We start from the raw sequence: 25386 nt of genomic DNA, 5'->3' as shown, positions 1-25386 counted from the left end.
TTTTTTTTTGGTCTTCCGTTACCCTGCGCTGCCTGCCGGGAAGTGTAGGCGGCGCAGTGTATGCCGGGAGCTGCGAAAGCGTTCTTTAAGCATTCAGCTGGGCGGTGATTGGCTGGGATGAGGCTTTCAGAAACGCCGCTCCGTGGTGTGCGATGGGGATTGTAGTTCGCGGTAGCTGAGGGCCGTTTAAGCACATAGAGGTGTTGGGGGGTGTCAAGTTGTAAACCAAACCAACCATCTGGACTTTGTGTGGTTTCAGGCCTTTGGCTCTCCCCTTAAACTGAGTAATGTGCGTGACCTAAGCATGGTTTCCCACAAGCAAATCCCACGGGCCTCGGTAGCACTTCCTTGACTGGTAAGTGGCGAAAGGAGGCAGCCTAAGCGACAAGTGTTGGCCCATCTCCAATTGCCTTCCCACCACCCGAGCTACTCCCGTTTTCTCTAGAGATGCAACCAGTGCTCCCCCCCCTAAAAATGTTTAGGGGCACTCTCATTTTCCTACTCATGTTGAAATACTGCCGCTCAATGAGGCCAAACTTGGATTCACCAAATGTTTAAGGTGCCGTGCCGGATTTACATATAAGCTAAACAAGCTATAGCTTAGGGCCCCATTCTCTTGGGGGCCCCCAAAAATCTTAAAAGGAAAAAGAAAACTGGATGTACATTTCCAAAATATAAGATAAAAAAACAAATGAAATAAATCCTACATACAGCAAAAGTTTTGTGTTGTGTATGGACCTATTAGGTTCATAAATTACCATATAGCATATATTCAACACAAAAAACAGTGACAATTTGTTGTTGACAAAGGACAGCTGGACATATAAAGGGCCCCATTACCTTCAGTAGCTTAGGGCCTCATCAAACCTAAATTCAGCCCTGTTTAGGGGTATGCATCCCCCCAGAAAAAAGCACTGGGTGCAACTAAGGGGAAAGCGGGCTGGCTGCATGAGGAGCAGGTGACAGATTTGGATACAGCATCTGGGAAGACAGACCCAAATATATATTCTCTTTTTTTAGCTTTTGGACTACATTCACGGAGAGACTGATAAGCTGAACTTCTCCCTCTCTTGACAAAAGCGTTTTGCATCCATCTTTCAGTTTCCGTCTCAAGTTATTTCCCATCGCTTTCTGCTGTTTGCTTCCTGCAATCCTCATAAGCAATGTTGTTAGGTTTAGATTGTCCACCCATCGTGTAGGTGGCTGTTTCCTTGGCCTTTTAACATTGTAGGTAGGGTCTTCCACAACGAAATTTATATCTTCCCAATCCTATGGCATTCGGTCACAATTCCTGTACAGGCAAGTAAATGATAAGGTTTCGTTTAAAAAGGAAAAAACTCTCTTAGGCTGCAGTGCTAAATATAATTATGTCTGGTTAGATGCAGTGGGGTTTAGTTCCAAGTAAGCATAGAATTGCACTGTCCAGCCTTCATCCTTTGCTGATACTAGGCCTAAAGTACTCTTCCTAACAAGACAGGACTGAACTGAATACCTGCTCATCCCTTGTTCTTCATCTTCCTCATTTTTATTACCTCTCCTGTGTTGAATTTCAGGTTATTCTTTGGGGCATGGGCCTATCATCTTTCCTTGCTCTATGAAGAAGTCATACACATTGATGGCACCAGTGTTGTGCATAGTGATATATAAACAAACACTGTTTATGTTGTGCTTAGCTTCTACAATGATATGTATCAAAGCTCAAGCCTTCCTGTGCAATGCTGACCGATCCTACCACTGTTCCCTCAAAGCCTGCTGTGTTGGCTGATACATTGACAAGTTCAGCGTTCCCAGTTGTTGCTGCATGTTTGAAAAAATGTCCAGGGGCCAAGCTTTGCTCATCTTAGGCTTGCATGCATTGAACTTGCTGCTTTTCCAGGAAATAAGACAAAAATTGTGTTTGCCTAACTAAATGCCATACGGGGGAGCTGCTGAGTTGCTTTTACCAGGGAAAGCTCTTGGTTGTCCCTGCTCAGTGGCCGCGTTTTCCTTTTGTGTGTGTACAGTATGTTTTTCTCTTGGTGGGCGGAAAGCTTCCCCTTGCCCATCTGAGTGCGATGAGTCTGCCTCTGCTCTGGTTTCCTTCTGATGGAAGAATCTACGGCTTCCACTAGCAGGGTTTGTACTGGCTATACAACTGTAGTTTTTAATCTTGTTTCCAGCAATTGCAGGACTTGCTTCTCCTGAAAGGGTGCGTGTGAAGCTGACAGACTTCCTTTGGAGCACTGATGTAAATTTTGTATGTCAGTCCCACAGACATGACAGCTTTGGGGGCTTTGTAAAATCAGGTTAATCCTCAGGTTATTGTTTATTGCCCAAATTCCTGAGATCTTAGCCATCCCTCCATGTCTGACAAGGAGTAAAATAAGAGTAGAAACTTCATTTGTTGCTTACATTTTGAATTGTTAAAAGATGACTTTTGCTACTATTTTGACATCTCAAGAAGAGGCCTAAAACTTGTCTGCTTGCAAGAATATTCTGATTCGGCCTATTATCTACTGTGGGAAAGGATGTAGAGACATTGATAGTTTTTTGTTTCTGTTTGTTCGTTCTGTAGCCTTTTAGTGTGATTTGTTGGCAGTATTTTAATACAAATGCTTATTTTGTGATAACGGTGGATAAAAAATAAAAACTGATCTAAAAGCAACAACTATATAATGTAATCACTAATTTTCTCTTAAAGAACAGATTAAATAATAATAAATTCTTTTTTTTAAAAAAAAAAACTTGTTTCTTAAAAATAATCTGAATAATACAGGTCACCAGCAAAGTTATATATTGGGCAGCATCATCTGTAAGATATTCTAAGTTTAGTAAAAACCAAATAAAATATACGAAGCTGTCTCTTTATTTACAGTACATAAATCATATTATATTTAGTTGTAAATTTACTTAGTTTAATAGATATTCACTATTAATTAGGTAATGTAGGGGAAAGCATCAATTCAAAACCTTTAAATAGCATTTTTTCCTTGCATATTTCAAGCATGATCTCTGAGAGGTCTAGAGGGTGGGTTACACAAGGCCTTTTTGGTTTGTAATGAATTATCATGGCCCATATACTGCTCACATTTAGCTGTTGCTGTGAATACTGAGATTTTTGTTTTATTCATTGCATTTATATGCTGCCTTTCTGCCAAGGCACCTAAGGTAGTTTACAATTTACTGTACAATTGGGAGGAGAAGCAAGAGAAGGAGACCGTCTGGTTGGAGCAGGCTGCTAATGTTGCCTTTGCCTGCCTCCCTCACATGCTGCTTCCTCCTTACTGAGCAGATGGTGTCAGTTGGCCCTTTGGGGACAGGGAAGGGGCATGAATGTGACCATGTCATCCATTCATTCTTCACTACGAAACTCATTGTACTCACTATGGAAAACTGACTCTGTAACCTCAAATAACATTATTTTAAAGAATATCTCTAGAACATCTTCTTTGCCTATATCTGTCTTTCTATCTTGTAATTATGAGTACTGTGTTTTGCTTTGTGGTCACTTTCATTTATGTACTTAGTTTTCAGGTAGGAGTCACTTGAAAACAAACAGGAGGTATCCTTCTGCATTTCTCTTGATTTCCCCCCAGTGCAAATTAATCATATTGTCTGTAATGGGATTGAGCGCTTTGTTTTGTTTTTCATTTGCATGACTCTTAACTGTGGGAATTGCCAGCAAAGTTCAGCTTTCTCATGGTTATCTACTATATATTTTGGAATGCTGATTGTTTACCAGATCGCTATGCATTTGAACACCTTTAGTTATTGTAACCAAGGTTTGCATAATGGTTCCTAAGATGAAGGAGCAGGCTTTCCCCTGTGTTTGGATAAAATTGGACATGCATGTTGGTGGACTGAACTTTTCAAAACTGTGCTGTTTTGAACCTCTGGTTTCAAAACTGTTGGATGCAAGACTGCTAGTATACTATATAGCAAGGGATGCAGGTGGCACTGGGGTCTAAACCACTGAGCCTCTTGGGCTTGCCAATCGGATGGTCAGCGGTTCAAATCTGCTCAGTGGTGATATTGCTCTGTCCCAGCTTCTGCCAGCCTAGCAGTTTGAAAGCATACCAGTGCAAGTAGATAAATAGGTACCATTGTGACGGAAAGGTAAATTGTGCTTCCATAAGATATTTATTAAGATTTTTTAAAGTATTACAATAAATTGTGCTTCCATGTGCTCCGGCTTCCATCCTAGTGTCCTCTTCCACCAGAAGCAGTTTAGTCATGTTGGCCACACGACCCGGAAAGCTGTCTGTGGACAAACGTCGGCTCCTTTGGCCTGAAAGCGAGATGAGCACTGCACCCCATAGTCGCCTTTGACTGGGCTTAACCGTCCAGGGGTCCTTTGCCTTTTACCTTATGTAGCCATTTTCACTTTCAGATTTGCAAACCAGTTAACTTCAGAATCGTTTGGCTGAGATCCCATTGAAACCTGCAGAAATTTTACACTCGTTTTGAGCACTTAGACTCAGAAGCCTCATTTAAACAATAGGTCTTATTTTCATGAAAATCAATAAACCTAGGACCAAGGATTGAGTCCTATATGTTTTCACGTTATACACCAAACAAGAAACGTTCCTTTTGTATCCTTACCACTGACTTTGCTTTTGCTTGCTACCTTGATGCTCAGCTCTTGCTGCAGGGTGGGGTTAGAATTAAAATACTAAAATGTCTCCATTACGGCTTTCAAAATGAGTGCTTTTAGACATTAACACGATTAATTTCCATTTGCCAAGATGCTATTTGACATTTCTGAAGCAGGGTCCATTACATTAAAATGACAAAAGCTTTCTTGGAAAATTAAAAATAATTAAGACCAGGGGATAACTATGTACCTTACCAAGAGTCCTATGTCTGTGCAAAGTGATATATATGTAGTGTGGCCCTCTATCCATGTGTGTGGCAGAACTCCAGGTGTGCATTGCTGGACCAAAAGAATTCCCGCCTGGGTAGCATAGGGAGGATATGAATTTTGTTCTCTGTACATAGAATCAGATGGTCACTTATCACGCAGCAGACACTTTAAACCACTTCCCTACCTCCTTCCCGCTTATGGTTCCAACTGTGCAGAGAGTCAGTCTGTAGCCTCTGGCCATGAATTTAGCATATCACACAATTAGGCACAAACATCACATAACGAATGACCACGCTCCACAGTTTCATCAACTAAAGCAGAATTAAAAAGCAGTGAGTGATAGCTCTGTTAAGAACCATTTTGAACACACAGTTTCATAACAAAAGCTCCTTTCCAAAGAAAAATGACAATGCGGGGTGTTTTTTAAAAGAGCTTCTTCCTTAAAGATGAAGAGCAGAGAACAAAAATACTCGGATTAAAAAATATATATTAAAAGATTTATTTGCTTGTGATCTTTGACCCGTGATGAATGTTTGTCTTCAATAAAATATATTCATTGTGGCAACTAAATAAATATGTTGAAAATTTATTAACATCTTACGAAACGTTTGAGAAGAAAATCTACTGTGCTCTGAGTCAGCGACCCATTGCTAATCTTTTAATAATGAAGGCTGACATAGGGTTCCTTGTGGCTACAGGAAAACAAACACTGTGGTGCATGAATTTTCCAAGTGCTCCCCCCCCGCACTGTTTTTTTTAATAAAAAAAACCAACAACAACTATGGAGGTATCATTTGAATATGATAAGATTATATTTAGCCTTCCTGTAAGTAAGCTGACCTAATCATAAAGAAAATGATTGACAGATGGTAGACAAGAGGGAATAATGAGTCTCTTTTTCATCTCTCTTCTGAATCTGAGACAGGGGCAGCTGGTCTTGTTGATAATCCTAAACCTTCTGGAATCAGATTAATCATTGGTCTATGTTATGCTGGGATAACATTGTCCATTTATGTCTTGCATGTGTCTGGTCTATCCATCTAAATATGATTTTGACGATAAGAAATTATTATAAATTAAAGTGCATTATTTTATCAGAATTGATAGGACTATGTCTTTGTCATTAACAAACTTTCTCTTGAATTCATTCTTCCAGTTCATATTTTTGTGCCTATAATTTTGTAAGTTTCTGGTGCTAGTATAAATTGCATTAAGTAGTTCATGTGAGCCATCTTATCAGTAGAGCACACCACACCCTCATTTGATCCCCTGTCTTCAGGCAGACCAGGAAAAACACAGATAATGATTATGAGCCACATTGCAGGGAAATGAGAATATCCAGACATTTTGGGCTTGGAAAATGGTTAGCATTTCCCTGTATTTTTACAGACGCAAAGCCAATCCCTGAAAATATGAGCCCGGACAACATTCACACTGTTCCAGATGCTTTGTGTTTGTGCTGCCACCGGAAAAACTTCACTCTGAGAGGAAATGCAGCTGTGGAAAACGGCATCCTAGGGACTGAAATGAGTTTGCATTCTGGAGGATCTCCATCATGAATAGATATACAACTATTAAACAGCTGGGAGATGGGACTTACGGTTCTGTTCTCCTGGGAAGAAGTATTGAATCAGGGGAGCTGATCGCCATTAAGAGGTAAGAGGCTCACGTATGTTGTTGTACAACTTCAGCATTAACTCTTTGGAGACACCGTGCAGCTTAAATAGTAGGTGACTACAAGTTGACAACGTGTTTGAAGATTGTGGAATCCAACTTTGCTGGCTTTGAAACTGGGCCTGATCCATTGGATGGGGGAGTCCGAAGCAGTGTGATGCGGTACAGATATCAGCATGTTTGATAGGCCACAACCAGGGATCTGTGTCTGTTGCTCTTCAGCAGACCTGTAGGACTTGGTATTGAGTTAAACTGCAGCTTCTTGAGAATCTCTGCTTTCTAGCCTTTTGTGGCTAGGTCATGCCTGTTGAAATCTCTGAAGTTACTGGAATTTTGTGATGGAGTTACTCTACCCTTAATAGCTTCACATCTCACTGCAACAAAATAAATTATAGGAAAAGATAAATTTACAGACTATTTTGTGCAAAATATGTTCAATTATCCACATTCAGCTTTTCAGCGCAGAATTTGGTTGCCTAGGTGCAAGTTTATTTAGCACAGAATATAGAAAGCCGTGGCTGTAACCAACCAGTATGTTACAGTCACATCTGTCCAGCTGACCAGATGGCTTGTGATGGGATTTTGACTCCCATGTCAATGTGGATGTGTTGTCTGTGCATGTATTGTTTATGTACAGCTTGCAGTATTTCACAATGTACTTGTTCAGAACCACAATAACAAATTAATAGCCCGGAGAAAAATAGCAGCAATGCATTTGTATTGGGAAGGTTGCCATCAAATTCATCCACAATTCATGCACTGCAGATTAATGCACTGTGCAAGCAGGAAGCTTTGTCTTCACATTGAGCTAGTTTCAGTGTTTTGCCACATACTTTTTGCCCAAATGTTATTTAATTTCCTGATCCTCAGCTTTAGTTGGATCACAAGTACTTTTTAAAAAATGTCCTGGCTCTATGCATGTTTTGATGGGCAGAGATGACTAGAACTGCAGGCGTGTTCCAAATATAATGTTAGCCACAATCCAGCTATTTTTTGGTTTGTTTTAGGGTAGAAGATTGTCAACAACTGCACATGAACTAATAGAAGGCATCATATAGTTAGAGTATGTTTAGCAGCCGTAGTTTAGGTTGAGGTTTGCTTTGAAATATTTTTTGAACTGCTGCCAGAATGCCTTGTTTCAGCACAAATCAGCAATTTCTCTGGCATTTTTCTACTAGAGAGAGAGAGAGAGAGGTTCTGATTTTTTCTCTTCATTGAGAAAAAGAGAATATTCCATATTTTTTTCTTGTGCTAGAGGGAGAGAAGGAGCTACTGACCCAGTTATATTTATGGCTTTGGGAGTATGTGGCACTTACATCACCATAAGGATTGCCTGATCATCATTTCACAGGGTTGTTTGAATAAGATGCTGTTCTTTCAAGTCTCATTTTGATTGAGCAGCAGTGGGAAACCTGTGACCCTCAAGATGTTGATGAATTACCACCATCCCTTACCATTGGTCATGCTGGAGTCCAACCACATTGAGGGTGGCACAGGTTCCCAGACTCTGTGCTAAAGGGTGTTTGGCTTATTTTCCAGCTAAAAGTGGAAATCTGTGGGTAGGGAGAACATTGTGCTTGTATTAAATGAATTTACCCAATCGCTTGCATTTGGTGGTGGGCAATGCTGAGGAGATGGTACAGTATATTTGTATACATGTTATAGAATTGAAGTATCATATAGGAAAACACAAACACTTTAGACAAAATCTCCAGATCTCCAGAATGTGGAATGGACAGGATCATCAGATCAAACCCTTTACCCTGAACATAAAACAGCCAAGACCTCAAGATTTCCCCTTATGCTGAAAACCTCAATATAAATTGCGGTATAAAACAATGCTTATTTAGGGGGGGAAAATCGACAACAATAAACTTTAAGAAATATGGTTGTGTGCTTTTTTTTAAAATTCAGCAAGCTGACCTAAATCACATGCGAAGAAGAATACCATGTTCTCATTTTGCGTAATTCTACTTCTGCAAGTCATGAGTGCCTCAATGATCTTATCAGAGGTTTGCATGACTTTTAAACCTCTTTAAAGCCAAAAGGAGCAAAAATACAGATTAATTAATAAAACAAAAACAAAAAAAATATGTGTGCTGGCCTAGCATATGGGTGGAGTCAGTGGCGTAGCGTGGGGGTGCAAGGAGGGTCGGCCGCACTGGGCGCAACATCTGGGGGGGCGCGCTCGCACTCGCAGCTCTCTGCCCCTACCGGGTTAGGGGGCGTAAATTACTTGCCTTGCCCCGGGTGCTGACAACCCACGCTACGCCACTGGGTGGAGTGCCAAAGAGCTACCATTTAGATCTGTGCACAGTGGGGGGTTTTTTTCCTCCCACCACCACCACATGTGCTTTAAAAATCCTCTTAGTATTGTAAATGTGTTTCCATGTGACAGTGGCAGTGTTCAAGAAGCACAAGCCCAAAGACCTTGTTGGGCATGCAGAATTAGGTTGGTTGTTGGATCCCAGCCATAAAAGAAGCACAGCTCTGAGTATTGTGAGATTCCATTTATTCCTTCATGGACCTAGTACATGAGTAGTATCAGATTGTGATACTGACTTCCTTACTTTGTGCTTCACAGGATGAAGAGGAAATTCTACTCCTGGGAAGAATGTATGAATCTTCGAGAAGTTAAGGTGCGTAAATCCAAAATTTGCACTGGATTCCTTCAGCTTCGGGTAGAGCTGTGGTTGAAAGTCCTTGGTCAGATGCTGTCTTGGGCAGCATTGCACATTTCTCCGGGGAATTGGAGTGCCTCTCGGCTGAAGAACGGATTGTGCCAATGTGCCCACTATCAGCATTCATCTTTACAAGGCCAGAGGAACATTGGTCATAACTGACTCTAAGAGTCTGAGAACTTTTTAACAGCCAGGCGCTTAAATTTAGCAGTATCTCAACTTATGTTTCTGGGACAAGTGTTCATTGTCACTTATCTTAAAGCCCTGTTTCAACAGTGTCTGTAATTGTCTTATCTTGCATTCCCAGTCCTTGAAGAAACTCAACCATGCCAATGTGGTGAAACTGAAAGAAGTTATCAGAGAAAATGATAATCTGTACTTTGTGTTTGAATACATGAAGGAGAACCTTTATCAGTTAATGAAAGAAAGGTATGTTGATTTCCACCCAAAAAAACCCCCCACCATCCAGTATAACTAACCAAAACCATGAACTACTATTCACCAAGCACTATAACTATGCAATCGTAATTCATGGTAGCGAAATCACATCAAGTCATTATAAGCATGATATTTAGGTTTTTGAACTGAGATTGCTCAGCTCCCACTTTCTTGTCTTGGAGGTCCTTAACTGGCAACTGGTGATAAGTAGGCCATGATCCAGTGACAATGCCTGGAAGGACCAAGGATGGGGACAGGAAACACTGCCTGAATAATCCTGGCACCACATGTATAGCATGTAATTTTGTTTTGGTACTCCTAGACTTGAATGGTTTTATTGTGAGAATATTTTATAAGCTGCTTCTGAGAGCCTCTTGGCGCTGTGAAGTAGAATTTTGAGCAGAGCAATCCGAAAGGGGGGAGGAACAGGAGGACGAATCAAAGGCAGGCAAGGTGCCAGATCTGATTAAGACTGAAGGCAATGATGGGTCACTTTTCCTTTTCCGATTCCCCATCAGCATTGCAATCTGCAACAACAACAAAAATCCCTTCCCATTGCTATCAGTGGGAGAGAAAATAAATATGCTAGTTCCAGGTGTGACATACTTTTCTCCTCAAACCGGGAGTGTGTTAGAGGAATGGGAGGCCATTAGATCCAGTGGAGCCCACCCATAGCCACTCCTGGCATGCTCTTTTTTGCCTTCTCTGCCATTTCAGCAGCGGTGGTGGAGGAAGAACCACAGATCTTTCCATGGGTGCAATGAGGATGCCTGCTTCTTGGGCAGAACACCTCTGCCTGCAAATCTCCTGCTCTGTGCACTGTGGCACCCAGAACGTCCTCCTCCAATAAGGGATATATAAACGCATGCTTATTACTGCTTGTATAACTGTATCCATTCTAGCCTTCGACTGTATCTCCAGTAAATAAAGAAGTACAGCTAATAACTCCCTTGTGTGAACATAAATCCCCCTCCTATACTTTTACCTTACAGGAACAAATTATTTCCCGAATCTACTGTCAGGAATATTATGTATCAGATTCTTCAAGGACTTGCATTCATACACAAACACGGTAAGACCTGACTAAAGGCCAAATTGGATGAGTATCTGTGACTGTATTGATGGCATGGTAGGAAGTGATATTAACAAATACTTAAGAAATATTTGAGCAGGCACTAAAGGTTTTTTGTTTGCGTTCAGGAAGGTAAACATGACTTGTCGAGAGTGGTATGAGTGAGGCTGAAAACACACTCTTCTCCAGTGTGTTCCAAAAAGGCTAATGTTCGTTAAACAAAATATATTTATTGTAGAATTATACCATTTATTGCAATTCCTAATTAAGGCTGCAGCTGGAAACATACTTACTGTTGGGATGTAGCCCCCACTCAAGTCAACAGGACTTGCCTTTGGGTAAACATGCAACGAGACTGAGCTGCACAAAATGTATCTGTAAAGCCTGGTTATTTGAATGAAAAGTTCTATTGTTAAACTGACCTCCAACCCCTGTTAGAGGATTATGGGTTGATCATGGGATGTCATCCCAGGCAGGAGCTACAGGGTTCAAGGAAAGCTGCCAAGACTGTTTTGCTGCAAAAGAAGACAGAAAGTTGTGTGGCCAGATGCTGTCTCTGAAGCCAACGCAGACCACAGTAGTTCTGTGCAATTCTGGCAATAATAATACTGACCTTGTATTGCATCGTGTTGTTAAGTCGCTTTGAGACCTTTGTTTGTATAGTGATAAATGCAACTGTTAGTACTGTTAGTAATAATACAGTTGCATGGTTTACTGATATATTTGAAATGTCTTGAACATTTGCACAATAGTAATGCTAAGTGTGATTATCGTTGTTTTCTTCATGTTTAGTGATAGTGAGTGTGAAAGAGAAATTATTACCTTTCACACTTTTATTTTTTAAAGAAAGAAAAGATATTTTACCTGGTCAGATCTTTACCTCAAAATATAAAGCAGTATTAGAGGAGAACATTTTGTGGTTCATAATAGCTCAGTTTACTCTCTTGGCAACTTCTCTTAATAAAGTGTTATAATGGCGGCAATGAAAGGAGATGGGGTCAGATATTATGTAACCGGAGTGAGGGCTTGTTATTTCCTGAATAAACTCATTCCTTGTAACTTCCAATGCACTGCAGTTTCAGAAACATGAAACAGTTTCATAAAGTGAAAACGAAGTGGATGATTTGATAGAATGGCTTTGTCTAATTAATTGCTGTTGTGTTAACTAGATTGTAAAGCAATTCAAGTGTGCCTTGATAGCTCTTTTTGGACTGTGCCACTTGGTTTGACCCTTTCCTGTGGCATGGAAGAGTTTTTAATGCTTTATTAATGAATTTCTAGCAGGAGGTCTTTTGAGCAGGGACCTGACCTCAGATTCTGTTTGCTGTGCCAGGAATCAGCCCTGGAAGATTAAGTAATACTAAAATAAAGAACCTCATAGCATATGCAGAGTACACTGAGTCACCTTTGCCAGCTGCCACATTTTGGGGTTAGGAAACAGACCATCCAAACACGCCTGAGCTTTAGTACCCCTTTCTCAAAATTAACCACTGATTATTAGGGTTTCCAGATCTTTATATCCCCCGCCCCGGCTCCAACATTCTATGCCTTTAACTGCTTTTGCTCTGTGTACATGAGCAAATTATAGCATTTGAGTGATTCCCCAACTATAAGTCAGAGTGGACCCACTGAAATAAAACAATTTAAGTTTCTCAATTTCAATGGGTTTGCTCTGTGTATGATTAACATTGACTATCACCCTTTATCTCCATGCCGTAAAAAGCTTCCATCTACTGCTCGCAGCAGTTTTCTTCCACTGTTTGAAGAGGAGTGGGAAAGCCAGATTTTTTTTTTCCGGTCAGTCGACAAGCCTGCTAGTAACTAACCACGCAAACATGCACAATGAAATGAAAATGTGGGCGGCAGAACAGACTGACTAATGTTTGTTTTCATAACTACAGGGTTTTTCCATAGGGACTTGAAACCTGAAAACCTCCTTTGCATGGGACCGGAACTTGTGAAGATAGCAGACTTTGGCCTTGCACGGGAAATCAGATCCAGACCTCCCTACACAGATTACGTATCCACAAGATGGTAAACACTTGAGCTCATATGCCTTAAGCTGTGTTCACGTTACTCATGCTCAGAGTAGATCAAATGAAATTAATGAACACTACTCATTTAAGTCTATTAATGTCAATGGGTCTACACTGAGTAGGCTATGGCTGTGTATGTGGTGTTAAAGATTACTTCTATTCCACTCTGATTGTGATTTTGGGAATAATTAAGAGCTGTCTGACACTAACAACTTTTCAGTGCCAGGTTAAGACTTTCCTCTTTAGCCAGGCATTCAATGGAATTTGAGTTCAATGCTTTATGTTACTGCCAATTTGGATTACTGATAAATTCACCCACACTCCTGGAAGCTGGTATTTCAAGTTTTAAGTTACTGGTTTTATTGCTCACATTTTGATGGCAGTGGTTTCTAACAATTTTGGACGCTTTAAAACTTGATTGTAAGTTTTCATGTTGGTGACACATTTTTTAGATGTGCATCAATTCTCAACAGTAATTCAGTTATACTAGCAAGACGGAGGTAAACTAACCCCTTTCCAGCCCTGGGAAGAGCATGGGGTAAGGTAAAAGGTAGGTAAAGGACCCCTGGACAGTTAAGTCCAGCCAAAGGCGACTATAGGATGTGGTGCTCATCTTGCTTTTCAGGCCGAGGGAGCCGGCGTTTGTCCATAGACAGCTTTCCAGGTCATGTGGCCAGCATGACTAAACTGCTTCTGGCACAACTGAACACTGTGTTGGAACCAGAGTGCACAGAAACGCCGTTTACTTTCCCACCACAGCAATACCTATTTATCTACTTGCACTGGTATGTTTTCAAACTGCTAGGTTCGCAGGGGCTGGGACAAAGCAACGAGAGCTCAGCCTGTCGTGCGGATTCAAACTGCCAACCTTCCAATTGGCAAGCCCAAGAGGCTATGGGGTTTTAGATCACAGCACCACCCGTATGCGACACACCTACACATTGCAGCCAGCAACACACAGTTTGGAAAGCTCTGGCCTAGAGAATGTCCTGCGTTAGGTGATTTACAAATAAAATAAATAACAATTGCTCGGCACCTCACTACTTTGATTATAGTTTAGAACTTCAAGGGTTAATTATCCCTGCAAGACAGAGGATATATTGGGGAAGATCTAAGCCCTAGACAGGACAAGCAACCCTTGAATAAAATTGCTTCAGCTTCTTACCTTGAGCGACGCTCAGGGAGGGAGGTTGGGTTGGGAAACATTTTAGAGGCTCTTGTTTCCATGCTGGCAGAGAGAAAGGGACCTTTTGCAATTGCTGTCCAGTGCAAATGTACTAGTCTGGTGTAAGGTTCTGCTTGGCATATTTTGTAAATGAACCCCGCTGTGTTTCCCCCTCGCTTTTGGCTTTCAGGTACAGAGCTCCTGAAGTGCTTTTGAGATCCACTAACTATAGTTCTCCCATTGATATCTGGGCTGTTGGTTGTATCATGGCAGAGGTTTACACACTCCGGCCGCTCTTCCCAGGAGCTAGCGAAATTGATACTATTTTCAAGATTTGCCAAGTGCTGGGGACGCCAAAAAAGGTAACTGTGAGCCTGTCTTCAGTCCACATGAAGGAGTATAACTCTCTGAATATGTTCTGTTCTCCCCTCCCCCCTACTATTCAACTTCTTTTCTGCTATTGACACTGGATAGCTGATTGCTAAGATGTCTCCAGTTTTATACAGTCTTGATAGAGAAAATAGTAACTTGTACTAAAAAGGAGACATTGTATGGGATGGTGGGGAGCAAAGGGAAGAAAAATGTGCTGCCTTGGAATTAATTCCAGTGGAATTCAGCATGCGTGAGAGGAAGCTGTGACCGCTCAAACTTTAGGAGAGCATTCTGCATATGCTTGGAGTAGTTCTTTATTGTTGAATTGCTGTCCATAAGAATTCTATGCCAGAAACTGGCTGACATTACTGTGCCTTGGTGCTGCGAAAGAGAACACACATTGCTTAAATGGTGTACAAGCATATAGTGCATATTGATATGAGAAAGAAAGATACAATAAAGGTACAATGAATGCAGTAGAATAACAGAAACAAAATGCCTGACAACGGTCTACCTATTGAGTGGCCTGGCCAAAATATGGCGGTGATCAGCTAACCTAGGACTGGCTTACTCTACCCTGTCATTGCCTTCACTTCACCCTCCAGCTTTCTAGTCATGAGTTAGGACTCCCTGGTCTTCTCACTTGCTCTTGATTCTCTGGGATCACTTCAGCCTCTTACCTGCCCCTTCAAATGTGTGAGCTGATCCGCTTGCTTCAATTATCCCAGAATCAGTTCATTAGTCAGCCAGACCTTTATGCAATGTTGGAAATGTTGCTTATGAGGGCATGAGGGTGGCATCTTGGGCAAGGCTGCACCAGCTACACAGGTATTCATTTCCTGACCAGGCATGCTTCCGTCCTTTTCAGAATGACTGGCCCGAAGGCTACCAGCTTGCCGGCACCATGAATTTCCGCTGGCCTCAGTGCGTCCCAAACAACCTGAAGACCCTCATCCCTAATGCAAGCAGCGAGTCAATACAGCTCATGAGAGACATGTTGCAGTGGGACCCCAAAAAGCGGCCAACGGCAAGCCAGGTTTGCTCTTCTTTCATGGATATGTCTTTACAACTCTCTGCCTTGCTGACAGCTCACTCTCTCAGAGGAACAGAGGAACTTTCAAAGGTTACAAGGAGGAGTGGGTTCAAAACATGTGTTGCAGGCTGTTGGTTCTGACCACTATTTCCCACCTCCAGTCCCAACTCAGTGGAATATTTTTCTGATTCAGGGAAGTCTCAAGTCTCTTCACCCACTGCTGACACAGCTCTGCTTTTCTCTATTTCTTATTGCAGTTTCTAACTCTATACCTCGCTTTGTTTCTTCTATGCATTCCCATCCTTGCTATTCAGAAAAGGAGCGCATAGAATTGGATTTGTGTTCACATCAGCATCTCTTAAAAACTGCAACAGGGCGGACAGCTTTATCTATCCTTTATTCATTTTCAGTGGAAATAAAGCAGTGAGAACAAAACTCACACTTTGAGAATAAAGGCTGTCTGGCCCTAATTGATTAACTTTCACTACTGATTGGTTTAATCAAAGGACCCTAATAAAGTGAAATAAGTTGTCTGTTATGTTTATGATTTCTTACCTGCCCTTCACCATAAGGTCCTAGGGCAGGTTACAGCAATTTAAAAAACTTTGTTAAAAATAAATTGCAGTCACTGGAATAGCGTGTATCCTGAAAATATATACAGTGGTGCCTCGCAAGACGAAATGAATTCGTTCCACGAGTCTTTTCGTCTTGCGCGGTTTTTCGTCTTGCGAAGCACGGTCAGTCGCAACTGCACCTCTTCAAGCGGTTTTAAGAAAAAAGAAAAGAAACTCGCAAGACGTTTTCGTCTTGTGAAGCAAGCCCATAGGGAAAATCGTCTTGCGAAGCAACTCAAAAAACGAAAAACTCTTTCGTCTTGCAAGTTTTTCGTCTTGCGAGGCATTCGTCTTGCGAGGTACCACTGTATCTCAGGTGTCAAATGCCATGGTAAAGAGGTAGTCCAACAGATGAGTAATGCCAGAGAGAAGTCTCTGGGCATACAGCCTGTGTGGGGAGGGTTGTGCACAACACCATAAAAAATTTTAAAAATTAAAATTTTGCACCCAGACATTCCAGATTTTGCCTATGATTTGTAAATTGTGCAGATAAAACACATTATGCAAACTGCAAAATTGTTTGTGGCATGGATGAGTTGCTTTTCATTTTTGCATAATTATGGTTTTGACGTGGAGGGGGATAAGGAGGGTTACAAAACATGGAAGACCCACCCCTTTGCCTTCTAAGATTTCAACAGGCATATATTTGTAGCACTAAGAAACCTACTTTTATAAAAAATGAAAGCAGCAACTACTAGAAAGTTGAATTTTGCATGTGCTATCATATTTTGGGTCTTCCTTGCCCTTAGGTGGTATTGTGGCATGCACAGAGCCCTAGATATTGGGACTGAGAAACTGCCTGTTTCTGCTTGCTTGACTCTCCTTGTTTAAAAAATTTCTCTCCCTTGACTTTTAGGCTCTTCGATATCCTTACTTCCAGGTTGGCCAATTACTGGGCACCTCTCGCTCTACTCAGGAGCTGGGAAAGCAACAGAGAGACCTTCCTGATAAAGCACAAGTCCACATGAAACCAATTCCACCAGCACAGCCTCCTCCTAAAGCACAAGTTCGCCTTTCCTTCAGACCATTCCAGCAGAACCAGCCCTCCCACTCCCTGATATACCCCTACAAAACAGACACCACCGTGAGTGACCATTTAAGAGAAGACAAGCCTAGCCAGGTGGCTTTGCCAGAAATTCACAATAGGATTCCTCAGCAGGTAAGACACAGTCTTGGATGAGATGTCTGCCTTTCTAAAATGTGGACATTATCTCACTCTTGTATTTTAAATAGGATTGGCTGTGTGATTTTAAGTGCAAATGCAAAAACAGATTTCTACTTTTCTTTTTTGTTTCTGGATGCTAGGAGCTTGTTCGTGTTGAGCTGATCTTTCCACAGTTGCTCTCAACACAGAGGCTACATAATGTTACATGAATGCCGCAGCCTCTCCCATCTATTCTGCGTTAGTCTTGGGAACTCTTGACTTGGTCTCCAGTGAATTGGAAATCAAGAGTTCCTTAGTGTAGAGCAGGCAGGTGGGGCAGACCTTGGCTCTACTGATACATGGGGAATGTTTATTGAAATATGCCTGTTAGGAAGGATCCAAACTTCTACTCATTTGAACATCTGGGTACTGATGGTTATACATGATCTTCTTGGGGAGGAAGTATGGTACAACCATCAAGTGAAGTTGGAGGTCTCCCCATTTGGATGACGTGTGCAGACCCAACTTCTCAAGATACATGCTACACCTTGCTCTGAGCAGGCAGTTATGTCTCTCCTGCCCATGGTGAGGCAGTAAGCCATGGGCTTCCATGGCTTTCAATTGGCTGCAGGAGCTTCCTGCAGCCAATCAGAAGCCACACTGTGATTTCCAAATGTTTTGGAAGTTGAACAGACTTCCAGAACAGATTCCGTTCGACTTCCAAGGTACGACTGTAATGGGGATTTATTTATTTGGCAGAAACCGTAGAAGAGAAAATGAAAGTGAGTGGTGGCCAGTGAGACCAGATTTTGGCAGTAAAATCACAGCCCTGTTGCCAAAGGCCCATTCTCTGCCCACCGGAAGCACTTCCAATATTTATTTTGCTCATACCGCAGTTCTGATCTTCACATGCTTTTCTGTTTTCTTATTTTCCTCCCGCAATGTCAGAAAGCAGACATAGGGACAGAGAAGACAAATGGGGAACTTAAACCAAAGAACCGTCGTAGATGGGGTCACATTCCCGGGACACTAAAAGACTCTGAGGATTGGGAAAACCTGGAAGATGGAGGTGTTAACTCTTCACTTGCCAGAAAGGAGCTTAAAAACAAAGGGCAGAGTGATGAAGCTCTTTGTAGGCAAGTTACTGGCCTTATTTTCCTTTATTTTTCCATAAGAAGTATAGAAAAAGTATTTCTATACTACTGTATCATACATACTGCTGTATCCTGCAGTATAAACATGGCTGGTTGATTTTGGTTTCAGATTTGAAAGTATCCTGGATCTCAAGCCATCAGCTTGCTTAGGAACTGGAAACAGCGCCCCTTCCTATCTTCGGCAGGACACACCAACGTTGCAAGTTTCTGCAGCCAAACAACATTACTTGAAACATTCTAGGTATTTACCTGGTTAGTAAAAATAAATATTTACTATGACGCTTCGTAAAATATGATAACTCACTTTTGACGTGAGTGAGTAACCTCTAGTCCCAGACGTCCTACTGCTTATTAGCTGCAATCCTAACCACACTTACAGGGACTTCAGTGGGATTTACATCCCAGTAGATATGTTTTGTTTTCATTAAGCCATTTCCCTTAAATTTGCTACAAAATGCATTTTTGCAAACTTTATATTTAGCAACAAAAAAATGTTTAGGAAACTATTTTATTACTGACTGTTGATTAGGTGTTGATCAAACTGTCTCGAGTTTATGATTGGTTGTAAAATAATGTTACATTTGTATACCATCCTTCCTGTAAGTTGCTCAGAGCGCGTTTTATTTGTGTTTTAGCTTCAAACAGTCCTGTGAAGTAAGCTGAACTGTGGCTTAGTGAATTGCTCAAGGCCATATACTGAGTTTCATTGCCTGGCATAGGTTTGTCCCCGAGTTTCCCAATATCCAAACCCATCATGTATTGCAGCTGGTTCTTTTCTGGTCTCTCACTAGAACATGCTCAGCTTACATTCTACGTGGACAGCAACCACAATCTAATGCCCTTCACATTTAGGCATGTTTAACCTAATTGTGTGGAATATCTATGAAATTAACATACAAAAGCAAGGTATAATACAACCCCAAAGCGCTTGTCATCAATGGGCAACTGACGAGCGAGATATGTATATAAATAAATGTATTCCTGCTGCATTTTTACAGCGTCTTACTTCTTATTCTAGGAATAAGCACAAGAAATAATTTAGTCTCCAGTTCAAGCAAAGATTCCATCCCGTCCAATCCATGGCCCAGTTCTAATTTACCTGGAAAGACATCGGTGGTGGCAGGAGGGATCACCAGGCTGAACTCCAGTAAGGAAAAGAAAAATTGTCTTCTTCTTTTTTAGTTCTACCTACTTTGACCTGTTTGCTGACTGCATTTTGTGATAGTGATCCAGTGTTTGATGTATTGACATCCTTGGCTGCTGGGTATTTACTGCATAAGACAGACAAAACAGGGTAAAGTGGCTGTGATCCTAAGTTTATTCACAGCTTTGATCCATGCACATTTACTTGGAAGTAAGTCCCGCTGAGTTGAGTGACATTTCTTCCCTAATACTTCTGCATAAATTAAAGTAAATTCCTGCTGGTTTTACACTGAAGATCATGACATCATATACATAAAATATCAGATTTTTTTTCAAAGATAAAAGTCTCTGAAGAATCAATTCAGACACTTAGGGCTCATCCACACTTCCCACTGCTTTCCCCTGGGGAAAACCGCTCTTTAGTGCTCAGTGAGAGCAAATGGCAATCCAGGTTTTCTCTGGATTGACATTTGCTCTGATTTAGCACTAAGCAGTGGGTTTTCCCTGGAGCAGGGCAAGATGGAAACTGCTGGGACCTGTGCCTAGAAAGTGTGGGTCAAGCAGAAAGCCACTTGGACTCTATGCACAGGACAAGGAGAAGTGTGGCGCAGTGCTGGCGCAGTTTCAACTCTTTCTGGTGACAGTACCATCTTATCACAGAAAAGGAAGCTATCACATCACATGGGGTGGGACTTTAAGACAATAACTGGATTAAGCATTGGCTGGATTATTAACTGGAATATATATATATATATATACATATATATATATGTATGAATGAAAATAACTGGATTAATTTTTTTAAGGAAAAAATAAAGGTTGTTTGTGGTTGTTTGTGAAATTTTGTACTGGCCTACTGCATTGACCTCCGATTTTCTTTCAGGCAACACAGGAGCCAGTGGGCTAAGGGGTGCTTACATCCCTTCATTTCTGAAGAAAGAAGTTGGCTCTGCTGGCCAGAGGGTTCAGTTAGCGCCGATTATTGATGCATCGTCTTCAGACCCATCTCGTAAGCTCTTTCTGTTTCTGAAAATGGTGCTGGGGAGCACAGCAAGAATGCTATTGCACTGCAAAATGAGGGCGCTTCATCTGTGACTATCTGCAGTCTGCACCTGCCTTGGCTTCAGCGTTTATCTTGTTCGTATGACCATGGCTGCATGCACACCCAACATTGAAAGCGCGCACACACACACATATCCCAAAAATGCTGGGAACTGAAGTTTGGGAAGGCTGCTGGGAATTGTAGCTTTGTGAAGGGTAAACTACAGTTCCCAATGCTTCTTTGGGGTCATGCTTTAAATGTATGGTGTGCATACAAAGCGCAAGAGGGGCAATTGTTGAACCAGCTTTCCCACTGTGAATTAAAGAGTAACTCCAGAAAGATAGGCATGCTTTCTGGGATGCTTCCCATGTTTTGTTTTGCAGTACCCAGTCAGATACATGGAGTTGTACTCACACACTGGGACTTCCCCTTCCTCTTCTCTTCCTGCTTCCCCCCCACAAAAAAATATGCTCCAGAAAGTCCTCCAACACTCTGGAGCCGATTTTGAGAATATACAGAAAGCTGCAGGGGAGATCAGATGTAGGGGAAGTTCCATGGCAACCGAGGAACAGGGCCTGTAGTTGCTAATATTGCAAATCTAATCTTGTTTCAGTAGTTGAAATGGCTGATACAAAAGAGCCACTGTTTGTCCGAATACCAGCAGACTGAATTTCCTCTAGGACTACAGACCCTGTTTGTTCTGCAGTTGTATACCTCTCACACAAGAATTCAGTGTCCTAAGGATTTTGGCTTTTTTATTATTATTATTATTATTATTATTATTATTATTATTATTATTATTATTATTTCCCCTGGCAATCATATTTCTAGACCTTGTGATGGCAACAATGTTGGACTATAACTCCCATCATCCTTGATAATTGACCATGCTGGTTAGGGCAGATGGGAGCTGAAGTCCAATAAAATCTAGAGGGCACCATGTTGGCTACCTCTAGCACGGACAGTACTTGGTTAAACTTTAGGATTCAACAATGTAAGCAGGGAATTGAGGGCATCTCAAAGCTCTGTGTTCCTACCCACAACTAGTGGTAGCAGAAAATAAGCCATTTCAGTAAAAAAACAACCTAAAATACTCCTTTCTTTGGCCCTTGACAGAACCTAGAGCAGTAGCTCAAAAACACCGTAACTTATTATTCCAGTGAGGCAACTCTTTGTCCTGTTTTATTTTTCATATGTGAAGTGAGAGAGCAGGTCTTACAGTATCTTAGTTGACTTCTTCAGAAGCATTCAACTAAGATAGTTTAAAAGCATCTGCATAGAAAGTTGTGGATTGGATTCTGCGTGCTAGTTAAAGTATATTATTTTTTTAAAAAAAGAATAGTTCTGCTTATCAAATTGGTGTACAGTGGTACCTTGGTTTAAGAACAGCTTAGTTTATGAACAACTTGGATTAAGAACGCTGCAAACCCACAAGTAGGTGTTTGGTTTGTGAACTTTGCCTTGAAAGCAGAGCATGTTTCGCTTCCTGTTGAGTGTGTTCTATTTGTAAATTGAGTCCCCCGCTGCTGCGGGAAAGCACGCCTTGGTTTAAGAATGCTTTGGTTTAAGAACGGACTTCCGGAATGGATTAAGTTTGTAAACCAAGGTACCACTGTATTCATTCAGATTCAGATTTGGTGATAATGGTTTGGATCCAGAAAAGCTTTCCGTTAATGGAAGGGTCAAGTGGAGCCTTCTGCAATCACAATTTTTTCTTGATTCTCCACATCTCTCACACTACTCTGGACAGCCTCCTAACTTCTCAGAGCAAGGGAGCACAGGAGCTCTGAATCACCCCTCCCATTTGAAATTCTCTAAGGATCCTTTGGTCAAAGTCACCAGATTCTGTATCTGAATTTAACCCCTGATCCGTTCTCTCCTTTCACACTTCCTCTCTTTTTCCTTTGTAGAATACACTTCTCTGAAGTCTGTCAGACCTCATATAGGGAGGCCGTCGTTTAACATACCTATGAAAAGCACACCAGGGCTGCTGCCCCACCCACCTCCAGTTCAACCAGTCCATGGACGAATTGACTGGTCTTCAAAATATGGCGCTCACCATTGAACTCTTGAGCTGCAGTATACGTTCCACGAACAGTGACCAATGATAAGACTGTCTCCAGCAGTATTTTATACGCTGGCAATTCTGTCGATCGTTTTTTTGTATGACCAAGAAATTTCAAGACCGTCGAAGAGGGTTTATTTTTAGTTGTATGTATTTGAAAGCAAATCTTGGACCTTTTTTCTATCATTTTTATTATGTGATTGGGCAATTATTTTCATAGAACCAATACACATTTGTATATCAGGTTTAGTATTGTGGGTCCCTTGCTTTATTTGGCATTTTTATATGATGAACTTGTAACTTTTTAAAAGAAAACTATTTTTCCTTTTTTTGGCCTTTTTATATAAGTGAATAAATGTAGCAGATTGAAGCAGTATTTAATATAAATATGGTTCAGGTAGACATAAGGGCATTTACCAAATACTTTATAAAGTTAAATTTTCAACCTGGTATGTTGGAAAAATAACCTGTTAAGCTTAGTATCCAGAGCCGCCTTTCAGCTTCATAATTCAGCAGCCACAGTCGTGTTACTGGTCTCGTCTTAGCTGTAGTAAATCATAAAAACAACTGGGGCATGAACTCCTTGTTCTTCATGTGACTGAGAATTGTTACAGCTAGTTGATCAGCAAGATAGGATAGTAAAGCTTTTCCTTCAGGCTGCAGATAAGAGTTTTGTATGTTCTGAACAAACCTGAAAAACCAAATCCTTGCATATAAAACATGAATTTGGCAGGTGAAAAGATCCAGCCTATTTTTTCAGTGTTCATTTGTTCCCTACATACAGCTCATATTGGTTTGGTCCAGGATAAGCTTCTCACTGCTGACTATGTAAACTGGAAAAGGGAAAGACTTGTGACAGCAGGAAATTAACTTGACCACAAGCTTCTTCATTCTAGCCTCTTTCCACAATGCAAACTAAACCATCTACAGATGGAGTCATCCGTCAGTGGGAAGCAATATGGGTTGCAAGAGTAGCAAGGCCCTTGGATAATATTTAAAGCAATATTAAATATGACAAAGCTGGTTCGTAGAGTAATATAAATGGAGTATTAAGATAAATACCAGCAGCAAAGTTAAAAAAAAATTTTATATTCCACACAGCCTACATTTCATTTTTATGGCTTGCCTTTTTGGAAACGCAGTTTAGCGACTTCTTTTACAGGGTTGACAAAATTTATCCTTTATATAATTTGAGGTTTACATTAAGAAATGAGTTGACATGCATATTTATATACTGTAATTTTAGGATCGAGTTCCAGCCGTTCTAGAATGGCCAGATTTTAGCAGATGTCAGTAAGCCAGAATTTTAAAGATTGAAGCTATACAGCAGAACATGGTATAGAAAATGGCAGATTCAAACCTATGCATTGTTTTTAAATGAAAACAAAGAGTTGAAAAGGTTTTAAGGAGACTGCCCTGCTTGGCAAGTGTTCAGCTGAAATGATACATCATTTTTTAAATTGAGGTGGGAGGAATGGGGATTAAGATCTCAGCTCACAGAAAAGGCTCTTTCTCAGGGAGAAATAATTACCCAAAGCCAGTAGATGGGTGTTTCTGTCTAGGCAGTTTTTGAGTATAGAATGAGCATCTTTTCTACGTCTTTGTTTCCAGTCTGTGGTAGGAATCACGCTGTGTCTTGAGCCATATTCTGCCATTGCACCTTCTCCGTCATCCATGAGGGCAGGAGATGCAAGTAGGCATGCTAAAATTGTGTGTCAACACCTTCCCATTCCGATGATCGGCTGACAAGCCGAAGGAAAGTCCCATTTCTTTTTGCATTGTGGTGTCTGGCCACTCCTTCACTAAAATACAAACAATTCTGCTTCAAGCATTTCCACACAGCCAGCGAAAGAGGTGGGCAGATAACAGAAATGCAGAGGGAAATTGAAAGCAGAGCTGTGGATGATTCTCTCACAGAAAACATAGGGTGGAGTTGGCAATCAAACAGCTAGGATGGCAACAAAGGTGTTGTCAGTTTTTTAAAAAAGCGTAACAGCTGCATTGTTCTTTAATGCATGGATGTGAGACCTTCAGATGTGGCAGGACTCCACTTCCCATCAACCCCTGCCAGCATGGCCAGTGGTCAGTGATGGTGTAACATGCATTCCCAGGTTGCCTACCTCTGCTCTAACCTGTCACAGGCAACATCCCAACTCCATAACTTTTGGAAAATCAGCATTTTTTTTCTCCAGAAGGTAATAGGATATGAACTCATCACTTGCCTTCAGCTGAACAGTTGCTATCTCCCTACCCCAAAATAACAGCATTTGGGGGTTATCCCACCAGCTGTTTCATTTCCCCTATTCCCTTTGTTATTGAGGGAAAGTTCGTACGTAGTTTTGGTTTCTGCAACCATGGAAACACAAGACTAGCAGCTATTTCCCTCTCTCCTGTACATGAGCTATATTTGACCAGTATTTCCTATTTGTAGTAAAGCACAAAATGGACCAAGAAGTCGTTATACTTTCTTATCAGAGCCTACACAAAGCCTTGCTCTGTTTCATTGCAGTCCTCGGTGGCTGCTATATGAGACAGATGAATTTGGAAGGAGATAAATTTGACCAATTTTTAATTCTGCAGTGACAACGCAATTTTTAAAATTCATTTATCAATGAGATAACTATAACCTGTTAAATCAATTTACTACTGACATGGTATTTGTAAATCCTCTGTTGTGGTATTTGTATATTCTTTGGTTCCTGCTTCAGGGACTGGGACAAACAGAAACATACTTTTGCTTTTATACTGTTTAGAAAAATATGTGGAGGGTCCCCTGCAATGGAAAGCAAAATTGCCAGTATTTAATGGAGGATTATTTCATTTAGAACTTTTTTTTAAAGGAGGACACTAGAGTTACTAATTATTAAATGGTTTAGCTTATATTTAATTTTGCTAATATGTTTTCCTTAT

General features: G+C 41.1%; 1 protein-coding gene across 2 annotated transcripts; it reads left to right on the top strand.

Annotated features, from left to right (window-relative positions):
* Positions 1-81: 81 nt before the first annotated feature.
* On the top strand, positions 82-25363 carry CILK1 (ciliogenesis associated kinase 1). Of its 2 annotated transcripts, none has more exons than XM_083607286.1 (14): positions 82-355; positions 6233-6499; positions 9102-9156; positions 9506-9627; positions 10629-10708; positions 12610-12742; positions 14100-14271; positions 15150-15317; positions 16785-17087; positions 18021-18208; positions 18336-18478; positions 19245-19373; positions 20253-20378; positions 22322-25363. In XM_083607286.1, exons 2-14 carry the CDS (start codon positions 6399-6401, stop codon positions 22474-22476), a joined length of 1875 nt encoding a protein of 624 aa, XP_083463412.1. In that variant the 5' UTR covers positions 82-355; positions 6233-6398; the 3' UTR covers positions 22477-25363. The 2 variants fall into 2 exon arrangements, with proteins under 2 accessions (XP_083463412.1, XP_083463411.1); XM_083607285.1 differs by lacking the exon at positions 82-355 and adding an exon at positions 1347-2115.
* Positions 25364-25386: the final 23 nt, after the last annotated feature.

The sequence above is a fragment of the Podarcis filfolensis genome (assembly GCF_964270895.1).
Source record: "Podarcis filfolensis genome assembly, chromosome: 3".
NCBI classification, from domain to species: Eukaryota; Metazoa; Chordata; class Lepidosauria; order Squamata; family Lacertidae; genus Podarcis; species Podarcis filfolensis.
This window is presented reverse-complemented; position numbering and strand designations above follow the sequence as displayed.